The 11,660-nt window shown below is 51.1% G+C and overlaps 1 protein-coding gene across 4 annotated transcripts; it reads left to right on the top strand.

Annotated features, from left to right (window-relative positions):
* The first annotated feature begins 483 nt into the window (after positions 1-483).
* WDR13 (WD repeat domain 13) lies at positions 484-6,914 on the top strand. Of its 4 annotated transcripts, none has more exons than XM_067723290.1 (10): positions 484-641; positions 982-1,061; positions 1,737-1,977; positions 2,859-2,968; positions 3,081-3,211; positions 3,816-4,123; positions 4,847-5,027; positions 5,128-5,269; positions 5,969-6,020; positions 6,109-6,227. In XM_067723290.1, exons 2-9 carry the CDS (start codon positions 1,021-1,023, stop codon positions 6,000-6,002), a joined length of 1,188 nt encoding a protein of 395 aa, XP_067579391.1. In that variant the 5' UTR covers positions 484-641; positions 982-1,020; the 3' UTR covers positions 6,003-6,020; positions 6,109-6,227. The 4 variants fall into 4 exon arrangements, with proteins under 4 accessions (XP_067579391.1, XP_067579389.1, XP_067579390.1 ...); XM_067723288.1 differs by lacking the exon at positions 5,969-6,020 and adding an exon at positions 6,641-6,914 and having other exon boundaries at positions 485-641; XM_067723289.1 differs by lacking the exons at positions 484-641; positions 5,969-6,020 and adding exons at positions 653-692; positions 6,641-6,914.
* Positions 6,915-11,660: the final 4,746 nt, after the last annotated feature.

Raw genomic sequence — 11,660 nt, 5'->3', positions numbered from 1 at the left:
AACCCCAAAGCTTGTTGTACCTATTTATATCTTCTGGCTTCAGAGCCTCACGCCCAGACCAAGCTCCCTGGGAGTATCCAAGCCGCCCACCCCAACACAGACACACAGAAAGGACTCTTCTTACTCTGGGCGTGCCTGAAGGCCCATCAGTCACCTAGGAACTGGAGAATTTTCTGGGGGCCTCTGCATGTGTGATTATTTTTTATTCTGCACTTCAAATCTTGCTTGGCCAAGATTGTGCTGCTAAAAAGCAGCTTATACCGCTCTTTCAAAAAAAGTCCTTTCGTTTTTTTTTTTTGAAAGTCATATTTCTGATTTTCAGTGAGTGATTCGCATACTAGCCCCTGTCCCTGTGGTCCCTGGACATTGTTCTTGTGTACACAAAAAAATGCCATTAGGGACTGAGGCTGGATAGAACTTAAAAGGGCGGAGCCTCCATCCTTGTGTCAGAACCTACCGTCCCTTAATACGCTTGCGTGGTTCTCCCACGCCCTGGGGAGGATTCCTATCGATCTGTTCTGCGTTCGGAAGTTCTTCCTGGCAGCAGGCGGCCATCTTGCTGGAGCTTGAGAGAGGAGAGAAGGGTGACACTGGTTTCAGGGCCGCCCCGGGAGCCTCAAGAGCGGGAGGCAGCCCCGGAGGTGGTCCCTAATCCCGGGTCCTGCTCTTGGACCCGAGAAGGGAAGGCGGGGGTCGGTGGGGGCAAGATGGGTGGAGAATGCCAACAAGGATTGCTAGGCGGCGGGAGGAGGGGCGTTGCTATGGTGACCGGGGAGGGGCGGGGCCAGGTCTGCTGTGAATCATCTGGGCGCTGCCTGGGAAGGGCAGGACTGGGGTGGTGACCATGCTAAGAGCCGGGTGGGATATCGTGACATCCTGGACTGGAGGGACTCCGTGTCTATGGCAACGATCGCCTGGCGGAAGGGGCGGATCTAGATCTCTTCACTTGAGACGCTGACATTCCAGGCCCTTGTCCTGCAGGCTCCCGCGGGCGGACGCGCCGGAAGAGGAGGCCGGGGAATGGCTGCGGTGTGGCAGCAGGTCTTAGCAGTAGACGCGAGGTGAGGCGTGGGGTCGAAGCTCGCGGGAGCGGAAGTTACGTGGTGCATGCGCAATGGCGATAAGTGAGGCTGGGCGGAGAACTTGCCTTATGCGGCTGAGTGGGCTTGCTGGAGGTGAGCATGCGCAGTAGCAGGGTGTGGGGCTTGCCCGCAGGGAATGACTGGCAAGCGAGGGTTGTTAAACAGCACGCTAGGATAATGCAGTCACATGTGGGCATGCGCAGAGTCTGTGGTATTGGAGCCTTTGTCGGGGGTGGGGGGGTGATAGAGCCCATGCTGGTGACATCCTGTTCCCCACTTTTGCCCCCAGACTTCTCTTACCATCACTTCCCCAGTCTGACCCAATCGCCATACTGACCCCCACCATTGCCCCATGCTAACCCCCGTCACCATGTCAGATTGGCCCCTATTGTCTACACTGACTCAGTCACCCCATACCAATTCCAGCAGAACTGCAGACTGCCTCCATTGTGCCCACACTGCCCTCATTGCCATGCCCATTATTACTGCGGACACACCCTTATCACAACACCAGAGTGACCCCCATCACCACTGCTGATCACTTGCCATCCTGACCTATCACTGCCACACACCTCATTCTCCTTCCCTATCCCCTGAGCTGATTGATTCCCTCTGTCCTGTGCCTGCTGCCCGCCTTGCCTCCTGCCATCGCAGGTACAATGCGTACCGCACACCAACGTTTCCACAGTTTCGGACACAATATATCCGACGGCGCAGCCAGCTACTGCGGGAGAATGCCAAGGCTGGGCACCCTCCAGCATTGCGTCGGCAGTACCTGAGGCTGCGTGGGCAGCTGCTGGGCCAGCGCTACGGGCCCCTCTCTGAGCCAGGCAGTGCTCGTGCCTATAGCAACAGCATCGTCCGCAGCAGCCGCACTACCCTTGACCGCATGGAGGTGAGCTCCTCCCCACGCCACCTGCCTCCATATATATTCACTCCACAGACTTGTCGAGCACCTGCTATGTTCCAGGCACTGTTCCTGGCTCTTAGGATGAGCAGAGGGCAAAAAGAGATAATGTATGTCATAAATCAACAGACAATAAGATAAATAGGTTGATAAGCAGGCAATAAACAAGATAAATAGGTCAATAAACGTAGCAAACCAGGTAAACAAGCGAATAACTACCATGGCTTGTAGTGAGGAGTGCTAACATGGAAAAATAAGTCTGACTTGGGGAATGAAACAGGACAGGTGTTGGGAACAGAGAGAAGCTATTTTTAATGGGGATGCTCAGGGAAGGCGTCTCTGAGGAGGTGACAATTGAGCTGAGACTTGAATGAGGCAAGAGACAAAGCTGAGTGGTTTTCTGGGGGAAAAGTGTTCATTCTTTGTTCAAAGAGCATTTGTTAAGTATTTGCTGAGTGGGGCAAGGGTGAGAGTAGGGGAACTAGTGCAGAGGACACCACAGTAGTCCAGGTGACGGTGGTGACAGTGGAAGTGGTGAGAAGGGATCTGGTTCCAGCATGCAGTATCTCAGTTGCCTGACCAGGGATCGAACCTGCGCCCTCTGCAGTGGAAGCGCAGAGTCTTAACCACTGGACCACCAGGGAAGTCCCATGGTTCTGGGTATATTTTGAAGACTCTAGATCTCATAGGTTCTTGAGGGCTGTTTGCAAGGTGCGCCTACCTTGACCCTCTGCAATGGAAGCACAGAGTCTTAACCACGGGACCACCAGGGAAGTCCCATGGTTCTGGGTATATTTTGAAAACTCTAGATCTCATAGGTTCTTGAGGGCTGTTTGCAAGGTGTACCTACCCTGACCCTCTGTTTGCAGGACTTCGAGGATGACCCTCGGGCCCTGGGGGCCCGTGGGCACCGCCGCTCTGTCAGCCGAGGCTCCTACCAGCTGCAGGCACAGATGAACCGTGCCGTCTATGAGGACAGGTATGCACCAGGGGCAGCTGAAGGTTTGTGAGGAGGAGGGGAGCCACAGGGCAATGGCAGGCCAAACACTAGTACCTCCCTCCTCTCACCCCTCACTCCTGTTGGGGCCTAGGCCCCCCGGCAGCGTGGTTCCCACGTCAGCGGCAGAAGCAAGTCGAGCCATGGCCGGGGACACATCGCTGAGTGAGAACTACGCCTTTGCGGGCATGTACCATGTTTTTGACCAGCACGTGGATGAGGCAGGTGAGCCAGTGGATGGCGGGTCCTGTCACCACGCATTTGCCCAAACAACTGGGTGACAACCACCCAGTGCATCCTTTTCTGGAATGCAGAGTCTCAGGCCCACCTCGGAGGAATTGCTATTCATCACACCTTTCGCAAAACCTAAAAGCCCTCTGCAAAGTGATCTGCAAAGTCTTGGTTACTTTGTCTACCATAAAGGGGTTCAGCAGCTTAAAAGAGCACTTTGCAGAAGGCTTCTGGGGTCATGAGTCGCTTGAACGAGCTTAAAACCTTTGCTGCAGAGAAATCTCCTTGCAAAGGGCAGAGTGGGTTTTGCAAACTGCCAAGACCCTGGTAACTGTAAAGTGCTTACTGAGATGTAGAAGGCTTTTTGCATTGCAGAAGTCATTTGCAATCCATAAAGTACCTGCCAAGATTTAGGGAGCTTTGGGTAGAGGGCCTTCTGGCGTTCCAACTCTCTTTCTCAGCCAAGGAAAACCCTTTGCTGAGGCCACTGTGCCTGGTGCAGTCGGTCCCGGCCCCTGGCTCACACGTCAGAACCTTCTGTAAATGAAAGCACCCGGTGAGCATGGCAGCTCTCACAAATGGCTCCTTGGCCTTGCAGTCCCCAGGGTGCGCTTCGCCAATGACGACCGGCACCGCCTGGCCTGCTGCTCACTCGATGGCAGCATTTCGCTGTGCCAGCTGGTACCCGCCCCGCCCACCGTGCTCCGAGTGCTGCGGGGCCACACCCGCGGGGTCTCCGACTTCGCCTGGTCCCTCTCCAACGACATCCTCGTGTCCACCTCGCTTGATGCCACCATGCGCATCTGGGCCTCTGAGGACGGCCGCTGCATCCGGGAGATCCCTGACCCAGACAGCGCCGAACTGCTCTGCTGCACCTTCCAGCCAGTCAACAACAACCTCACTGTGGTCAGGCTCCAGAGCACCCCCTTGCCGAGGGCGGGATGCCAGGCCAGGAGGGCTGTCGCAGGGAGTCGGGATAAGGGGGTCCCCTCTAGTCCATCGCCTCCGTCCTCCTCTGGCCAGACTCAGAGGGAAACAGGGCAGAACTGGGGACGTGGTTCTTGGTCTGGGATGGCCTCACTGTGGTAGACTCCGGGGATGGGGGGCGGTCTGGGGGTAGGGTCATGGTCCCATCAGCAGTAGTCCTACCGTTTTCCAACTGCAGGGGCTGCTGGTTGGGGAGCAGGATTACTAGTTGGAAACCTTGTTTCATCTCAGTGGCAGCATCATGGTGGTCCGACCCGGATAGAGAGTCAGAGGGCAGGGGAAGGAAATGAAAAGTCTGGCCTGGTCCTGAGTGGGGAGTAGGGGGAGCTGGCCCAGTGAGCCTGTGCTCTGGGATCCTTTCAGCTGTAGCAGCAGCCGCCGCCCTAGTATAGTCAAGGCTCCAGGAAGGACCAGGCAGGCCCCTTGAGTTCTGGGAGAAGCTGTCTCTTCTGGTCAGATTGCAAGAGGGACTGGCTGGGGAGGATGACCGGCCTGAGTCACCTTCCAGTCTGCCGGCCCACCCTCACTGTGATGAGAGTCCAGTAGGGATCAGCCAGTCCCATCAACAGCAGCCCTGCTGTGGTCAGACTCAAGGAGGGAGTGGCTGGGAGCAGGGTGATGGTGTGCGGGTCTCACACACAGGTGGGGAATGCCAAGCACAACGTGCACGTCATGAACATCTCCACGGGCAAGAAAGTGAAGGGTGGATCCAGCAAGCTGACAGGCCGTGTCCTCGCTCTGTCCTTTGATGCCCCTGGCCGGCTGCTCTGGGCGGGTGATGACCGCGGCAGTGTTTTCTCCTTCCTCTTCGACATGGCCACAGGTAGGCAGACCCTAGGCCTGCATCCAGCTGCTCACACCCTCACCCTTCTGGTGCACAGTCCCAACCCTCACCGTTGCCTCCCCTCCTTCTGCTGCCGCAGGGAAGCTGACCAAAGCCAAGCGTCTGGTGGTGCATGAGGGCAGCCCTGTGACCAGCATCTCCGCCCGCTCCTGGGTCAGCCGCGAGGCCCGGGACCCCTCGCTGCTCATAAATGCTTGCCTCAACAAGCTGCTGCTCTACAGGTGGGTCTCCTCTCTGGGCCACCTGGAGGTGGGGGGCCTGCCGCCTCTGTCAGACTGAGACAAGAGCCCTGTCTCCCCAGCAGACTAAGCCATGGAGGTTAACTTCATTGAGGGGAGAGGTTCGGTCTCCTAATAATAGTAATAATATGATAATGGTGACATCAATAGGAGCAGTAATACTAATAGCAGTAGCTATCATGTGCGTAGCAGTTGCTGGGCCAGGCCCTGTTCATATCCCCTCATTTAATCCTCACAGCAACCCTGTGAGGTGGGTGCTGTAATCATGTCCATTTTACAGATGAGCAAACTGAGCCATAAAATAGACTAGAGTCCCCTTAGAGCAGTGGCCTGCTTTCCCTTCCTTCATTTTTTAAAAAAATTTTTTTTTTGAAGCTGGGAGTTTTACTATCCCCACTCACTTATGTCTGTCATCTAAATGCAGTTCTCAGCCTGGGCTGCACGCTGCTCCCTGCAGTAGCTCGGGTTCATTCCTTTGAATAGCCATGTGGTATTCCACGGTGCAGGGGTGCTGTAGTTTGGTCAGTCATTCCCTCTCTTTGTGCCTGTCCTAAAATCAGGATCTCTTAGGGACCCTTAGGAAAAGAAACTAGCAAATTAAACAGCAGAGGCTCCCCATTTGTATCAACAGATACAGTTTCCAAACTGTCACTAACTCACACACCATCCCGTGCTTTATAGGTTTATGCAGTCGTCTCAAAACTGGATTTCATGAACCTTGAAAAGACCTCAGGTGCAGGGGTGGGGACACAAACTGGCCCACCATTCGTCCCCCTCTGGGGCTGAGGCTGCCCCCTAACCCACTCTCTTCCTCCTCTCAGGGTGGTGGACAACGAGGGGACCCTGCAGCTGAAGAGAAGCTTCCCCATTGAGCAGAGCTCGCACCCCGTACGCAGCATTTTCTGCCCCCTCATGTCCTTCCGCCAGGGGGCCTGTGTGGGTGAGTCCCATGGGGTCGGGGTGTCTGGGTGGCCAGGGAGGGGCAGGGACCAGGGCTGGTGCTGATCTGGCTCAGCTGTCACGACATCCTAATGCCCTGACTTCCTGGGCCTCAAGAACTCTCACGCCCCAGCAACCTCACACTTTGAACACAGACCCCCCAGACAGCCCAGAAACCTCACAGCCTAAGACACAGACCCCTCCCCGCCACCAACAAAGAGCTCAGAGACCTCACACTCCGGACGCGGAGCCAAAACAGCTAGGTGACCTTGCATCTGGGGATGGTCCACCCCAGAGCCCCCAGCCCCGGGACCTTACACCTTGGACATAAATCCCTCAACACCTCAGAGACTTCACATGCAGGGCACCCCGCTGCCTCCTGCAACACCTCCTGATGGTCTCTCATCTGGGCAGTGACGGGCAGCGAGGACATGTGCGTGCATTTCTTTGACGTGGAGCGGGCAGCCAAGGCCGCCGTCAACAAGCTGCAGGGCCACAGCGCGCCCGTGCTGGATGTCAGCTTCAACTGCGATGAGAGCCTGCTGGCTTCCAGCGACGCTAGCGGCATGGTCATCGTCTGGAGGCGGGAGCAGAAGTAGGAGACTTCCATCCTTGCCACTGTCCACCTTCCCACCTGCCTCCGGCCCCAGCCTTGTGTTTGTAAATAAAGTTCCTGTGGTTGTGCCGATGGCTGGCTCCCAGATCTTCTGGGGTTGGGATGGGGGAGAGGGCAGCTCTAGGACCCAAGATGGGATGGGGTTCACCTCCTCATTCATGCCTTCATGCATTGATTCATTGATGGATTCATTCAACAACCGTTTATGAACGTCTGCCATGTCACAGGCACCACTTCAAGTGTTTTACACAGTCACGCTTTGGACAGACATTGTGGAGCACCTCTGTGCGCCGGGACCTGTTCTAGGCACTGAGGGTACAAGCTGTGACTTAAACTGGCAGGAATGGCTGCCCTCGTGGAGCTTACGTTCTAGCGGAGGCAGGTTGATAATAGACAAAAATATATAACAGGTCAGCTAAAGCTGAGCGTTGTGAGGAAAAAGGGCAGGGGATAGAGTGCAGGAGTGAGGGGAGGGTTAGGCTCTTTTTGGTGTCCTGATCAGGGAAGATGTTCCTGACAGTGTGACATTTATTTTTCTTTAATTTTTATTTTATATTGGAGTATTACATTAGGTCCTAGTTGATTATCTTTTTTATGTTTAGAAGTGTGTATACGTTAATCCCAAACTCCTAATTTATCCCCCCTCCCACCTTTCCCCTTTGGTAACCATACGCTTGTTTTCTAAGTCTGTGAGTCTGTTTCTGTTTTGTAAATAAGTTCATTTGTATCATTGTTTTAGATTCCTCATATAAGTGATACCATATGATATTTGTCTGTCTGACTTACTTCACTTAGTATGATAATCTCTAGGCCCATCCATGTTGCTGCAAATGGCATTATTTCATTCCTTTTTATGGCTGAGTAATATTCCATTGTATATATGTACCACATCTTCTTTATCCATTCATCTGTCAGTGGACATTTAGGTTGCTTCCGTGTCTTGGCTATTGTAAATAGTGCTGCAGTGAACATTGTGGGTGCATGTATCTTTTCAAATTATGGTTTTTTCTCTGGATCTATGCCCAGGAATGGGATTGCTGGATCATATGGGTTTTTTTTTTTTTTTGGTTTTGGGTTTTTTTTTTAATATCTTTATCAGAGTATAATTGCTTTACAATGGTGTGTTAGTTTCTGATTTATAACAAAGTGAATCAGTTATACATATACATATATCCCCATATCTCTTCCCTCTTGCGTCTCCCTCCCACCCTCCCTATCCCACCCCTCTAGGTCATCACAAAGCATCAAGCTGATCTCGCTGCGCTATGTGGCTGCTTCCCACTAGCTATCTATTTTACATTTGGTAGTGTATATATGTCCGTGCCACTCTCTCACTTCGTCCCAGCTTACGTTTCCCCCTCCCCGTGTCCTCAAGTCCATTCTCTACGTCTGTGTCTTTATTCCTGTCCTACCCCTAGGTTCATCAGAACAACTTTTTTTTTAGATTCCATATATATGTGTTAGCATATGGTATTTGTTTTTCTTTTTCTGACTGACTTCGCTCTGTATGACAGACTCTAGGTCCATCCACCTCACTACAGATAATTCAATTTCATTTCTTTTTATGGCTGAATAATATTGCATTGTATATATGTGCCACATCTTTATCCATTCATCTGTCAATGGACACTTAGGTTACTTCCATGTCTTGGTTATTGTAAATAGTGCTGCAATGAACATTGTGGTACATGACTCTTTTTGAATTATGGTTTTCTCAGGGTATATGCCCAATGGTGGGGTTGCTGGGTAGATTGGTAGTTCTATTTTTACTTTTTTAAGGCACCTCCATACTGTTCTCCATAGTGGCTGTGTCAATTTACATTCCCACCAACAGTGCAAGAGGGTTCCCTTTTCTCCACACGCTCTCCAGCATTTGTTGTTTGTAGATTTTCTAATGATGCCCATTCTAACTGGTGTGAGGTGATACCTTATTGTAGTTTGATTTGCACTTCTCTAATAGAGAAGATGGGAGATAGATAACCCAAATTAGTGATGTTGAGCAGCTTTTCATGTACTTCTTGGCCATCTGTATGTCTTCTTTGGAGAAATGCCTATTTAGGTCTTCTGCCCATTTTTTGATTGGGTTGTTTGTTTTTTTTTAATATTGAGCTGCATGAGCTGTTTATATATTTTGGAGATTAATCCTTTGTCCGTTGATTCAGTTGCAAATCTTTTCTCCCATTCTGAGGGTTGTCTTTTCGTCTTGTTTATCGTTTCCTTTGCTGTGCAAAAGCTTTTAAGTTTAATTAGGTCCCATTTGTTTATTTTTGTTTTTATTTTCATTACTCTAGGAGGTGAAACCAAAAAGATATTGCTGCGATTTATGTCAAAGAGTGTTGTGCATATGTTTTCCTCTAAGAGTTTTATAGTTTCCGGTCTCACATTTAGGTCCTTAATCTGTTTTGAGTTTATTTTTGTGTATGGTGTTAAAGAATGTTCTAATTTCATTCTTTTACAGGTAGCTGTCCAGTTTTCCCAGCACCACTTATTGAAGAGACTCTCTTTTCTCCATTGTATATTCTTGCCTCCTTTGTTGTAGATTAATTGATCATAGGTGCGAGGGTTTATTTCTGGGCTTTCTATCTTGTTCCATTGATCTGTATTTCTGTTTTTGTGCCAGTACCATACTGTTTTGATTACTGTAGCTTTGTAGTGTAGACTGAAGTCAGGGAGCCTAATTCTTCCAACTGTGTTTTTCTTTCTCAAGATTGCTTTGGCTATTTGGGGCCTCTGACAGTGTGAAATTTAAACAAAGACCTGAATGAAGTGAGAGAGCCATAGTGTGTGAGGAAGAAGAATATCATAGGTAGAGAAAAGGCAGTTCAGAGGCACCAAGGCTGGAGTGTGCCAGGAGGACCATTGTAGAGGCCAGTGTGGCTAGATTAAGGTTTGCTAAGAGATGAGGTTGGACAGGCCCAATCCTGGAGGGCTTTGGGGGCACAGTGAGGACTTGAGCGTTTTTGCTGAGTGAGGCGTGAGTCACCAGAACATTTTGGGCAGAGTAGGGACATGATCTCACTTGGTTGTAAGAGGATCCTTGTGGGCACTGTGAAGAGAACAGACTGGAATGGGGGAGCGGGAGCAGGGGGATCAGTCAGGAGACCCTGCAGTAGTTGAGGTGAGCAGTGATGGGGACTTGCACCAAGGTGGTGGCAGCAGAGGGGCTGAGGTAGGGAATGCTGGCTTCTACCACAGGGGTTTCATCCTGTTAGTCTGCAGGACTCCGCTGGCTCCTCAGGGAGGCTCCCCCCACCCCTGGGCCAGCCACACCCTGGACCCCACACCTGTCGGTGCATTGGTTGTTTTCCGCAAGCAGGGAGCAGAGGTGTTGAGAGCGCCAAGGTGGTGCAGAGCAACTATGGACCCTGAGGCTGAGGTAGCGGCTCCTGTTGTGGGAGGAAAGGGATGGGGAATCTCTCTCCACTCCAGAGAAACTCCAGACTACCCCTAGCTCCTCCCATGCCCACCCAGGGCTCAAATTCGAGGCCTGGAACAGCTCAGAGAACACAGAGTAATGTTCAGTATTTGAGAGGAGCCCTGAGTGAGGTCAGAAAGCTTGGGGTGTAGACAAGGAGATTGATAACCCAAATCCCTTGTCAATGACCTGAGTCACCAGGAAATGTCAAAGTTCCAGGGTATCAAAGAGCCTCTTGCTCCAGCTGCTCCCTTCCCTCCAGCTCCATAGGCTGCCACATCCAGATGTATCAATGGGAAGTGTAGCTACCATCTTGAGACCTCAGGGTCAGTCCACAGAGTCACAGAGACCCCGACCTGGCCCAACACTGTTGAGCTGCTGAACTAACACCAGCAGTCTTGTTGAGGGAGGAAAATAACCTCTTGTTCATTCAAGCCACTGTTATTGGACAGTGCAGTTACTTGTAGCCAGAAGCATTTCTATCTGGTACTTCCATCTGACAGACCTTAAGGTAAATGGTGATGAGATGTGGTGATAGTCCAGAGAACTGGACTGTTCACAGACTCAGTGATTTGCTAGGAGGATTCTCAGTCTCCTCATATGGTTGTATACATGGCTATGATTTTTACAGCAAAAAGATACAGAGCACAGTCAGCAAAGGGAAATGGCGCGTGGGGTGAAGTCCAGGGGAAACAGGCACAAGCCTCCAAGGGTCATCTTCCAGTGGCCTCACAGGACACCCTTAATTCCCTCAGTTATGACAACACATGTTAAACACTGTGAACCACGGAAGCTTGTTAGAGACTCCGCCCATGGTTTCTATTAGGGGTTGGTCATGTAAGCACCCTCTGCCTGCCACATACCCAACTCCCTGACTCCCTGAAGGAAAGCAGGTGTTTAGCATAAACCACGGTGCCTGGACGAACAGTTCAGGCACAGTGGGTCACTCTTATCAATTAGAGAGTGGTGGGAATCTTCCTGGAATCTAAATTTCCAGATGCCAGCCAAGGGCCCCCCTTAAAGCAGGCCTTTCCAAAGACAGCAATTCAGGCCTGCTGTTAACTCTTTTCTGCACAGTATGGAGCACCAAAAAGACGCTTGGTTTCCACTAAGGTTAGCAGATCACAAAATCATTTCAGGGAGCCTCATTTTTCTCTAATACTTTCTTCTTTTCTTCACATTTTTCATGTCTTCATTGCATCTGGATTCAAGATGGCTGATCACAGATGTTGTTATACATGATTTGGGGGACTTCCTCCTTGCGAAATTTTGAGGTAACAGAGTTGACCTTCTGCTTTAAATTCTTCATCATGATTTTCTTGACTTACAACCTAAGGGGAAATAAATAAAGAGCAAATAATAAAAAAATAAACTTACTGGTCAGACTTGGACCTCTGTTAACT

This window comes from Pseudorca crassidens, chromosome X (assembly GCF_039906515.1).
Source record: "Pseudorca crassidens isolate mPseCra1 chromosome X, mPseCra1.hap1, whole genome shotgun sequence".
Classification (NCBI taxonomy): Eukaryota; Metazoa; Chordata; class Mammalia; order Artiodactyla; family Delphinidae; genus Pseudorca; species Pseudorca crassidens.
This window is presented reverse-complemented; position numbering and strand designations above follow the sequence as displayed.

What these genes read in the sequence shown, in the direction of transcription:
- WDR13 (XM_067723288.1), top strand. Translation starts at nt 1,021, where the DNA reads ATGGCTGCGGTGTGGCAGCAGGTCTTAGCAGTAGACGCGAG. An exon ending in GTCTTAGCAGTAGACGCGAG is followed by an intron (nt 1,062 to 1,736) that starts GTGAGGCGTGGG and finishes CTGCCATCGCAG; the next exon opens with GTACAATGCGTACCGCACAC. An exon ending in CGTGCCGTCTATGAGGACAG is followed by an intron (nt 2,969 to 3,080) that starts GTATGCACCAGG and finishes GTTGGGGCCTAG; the next exon opens with GCCCCCCGGCAGCGTGGTTC.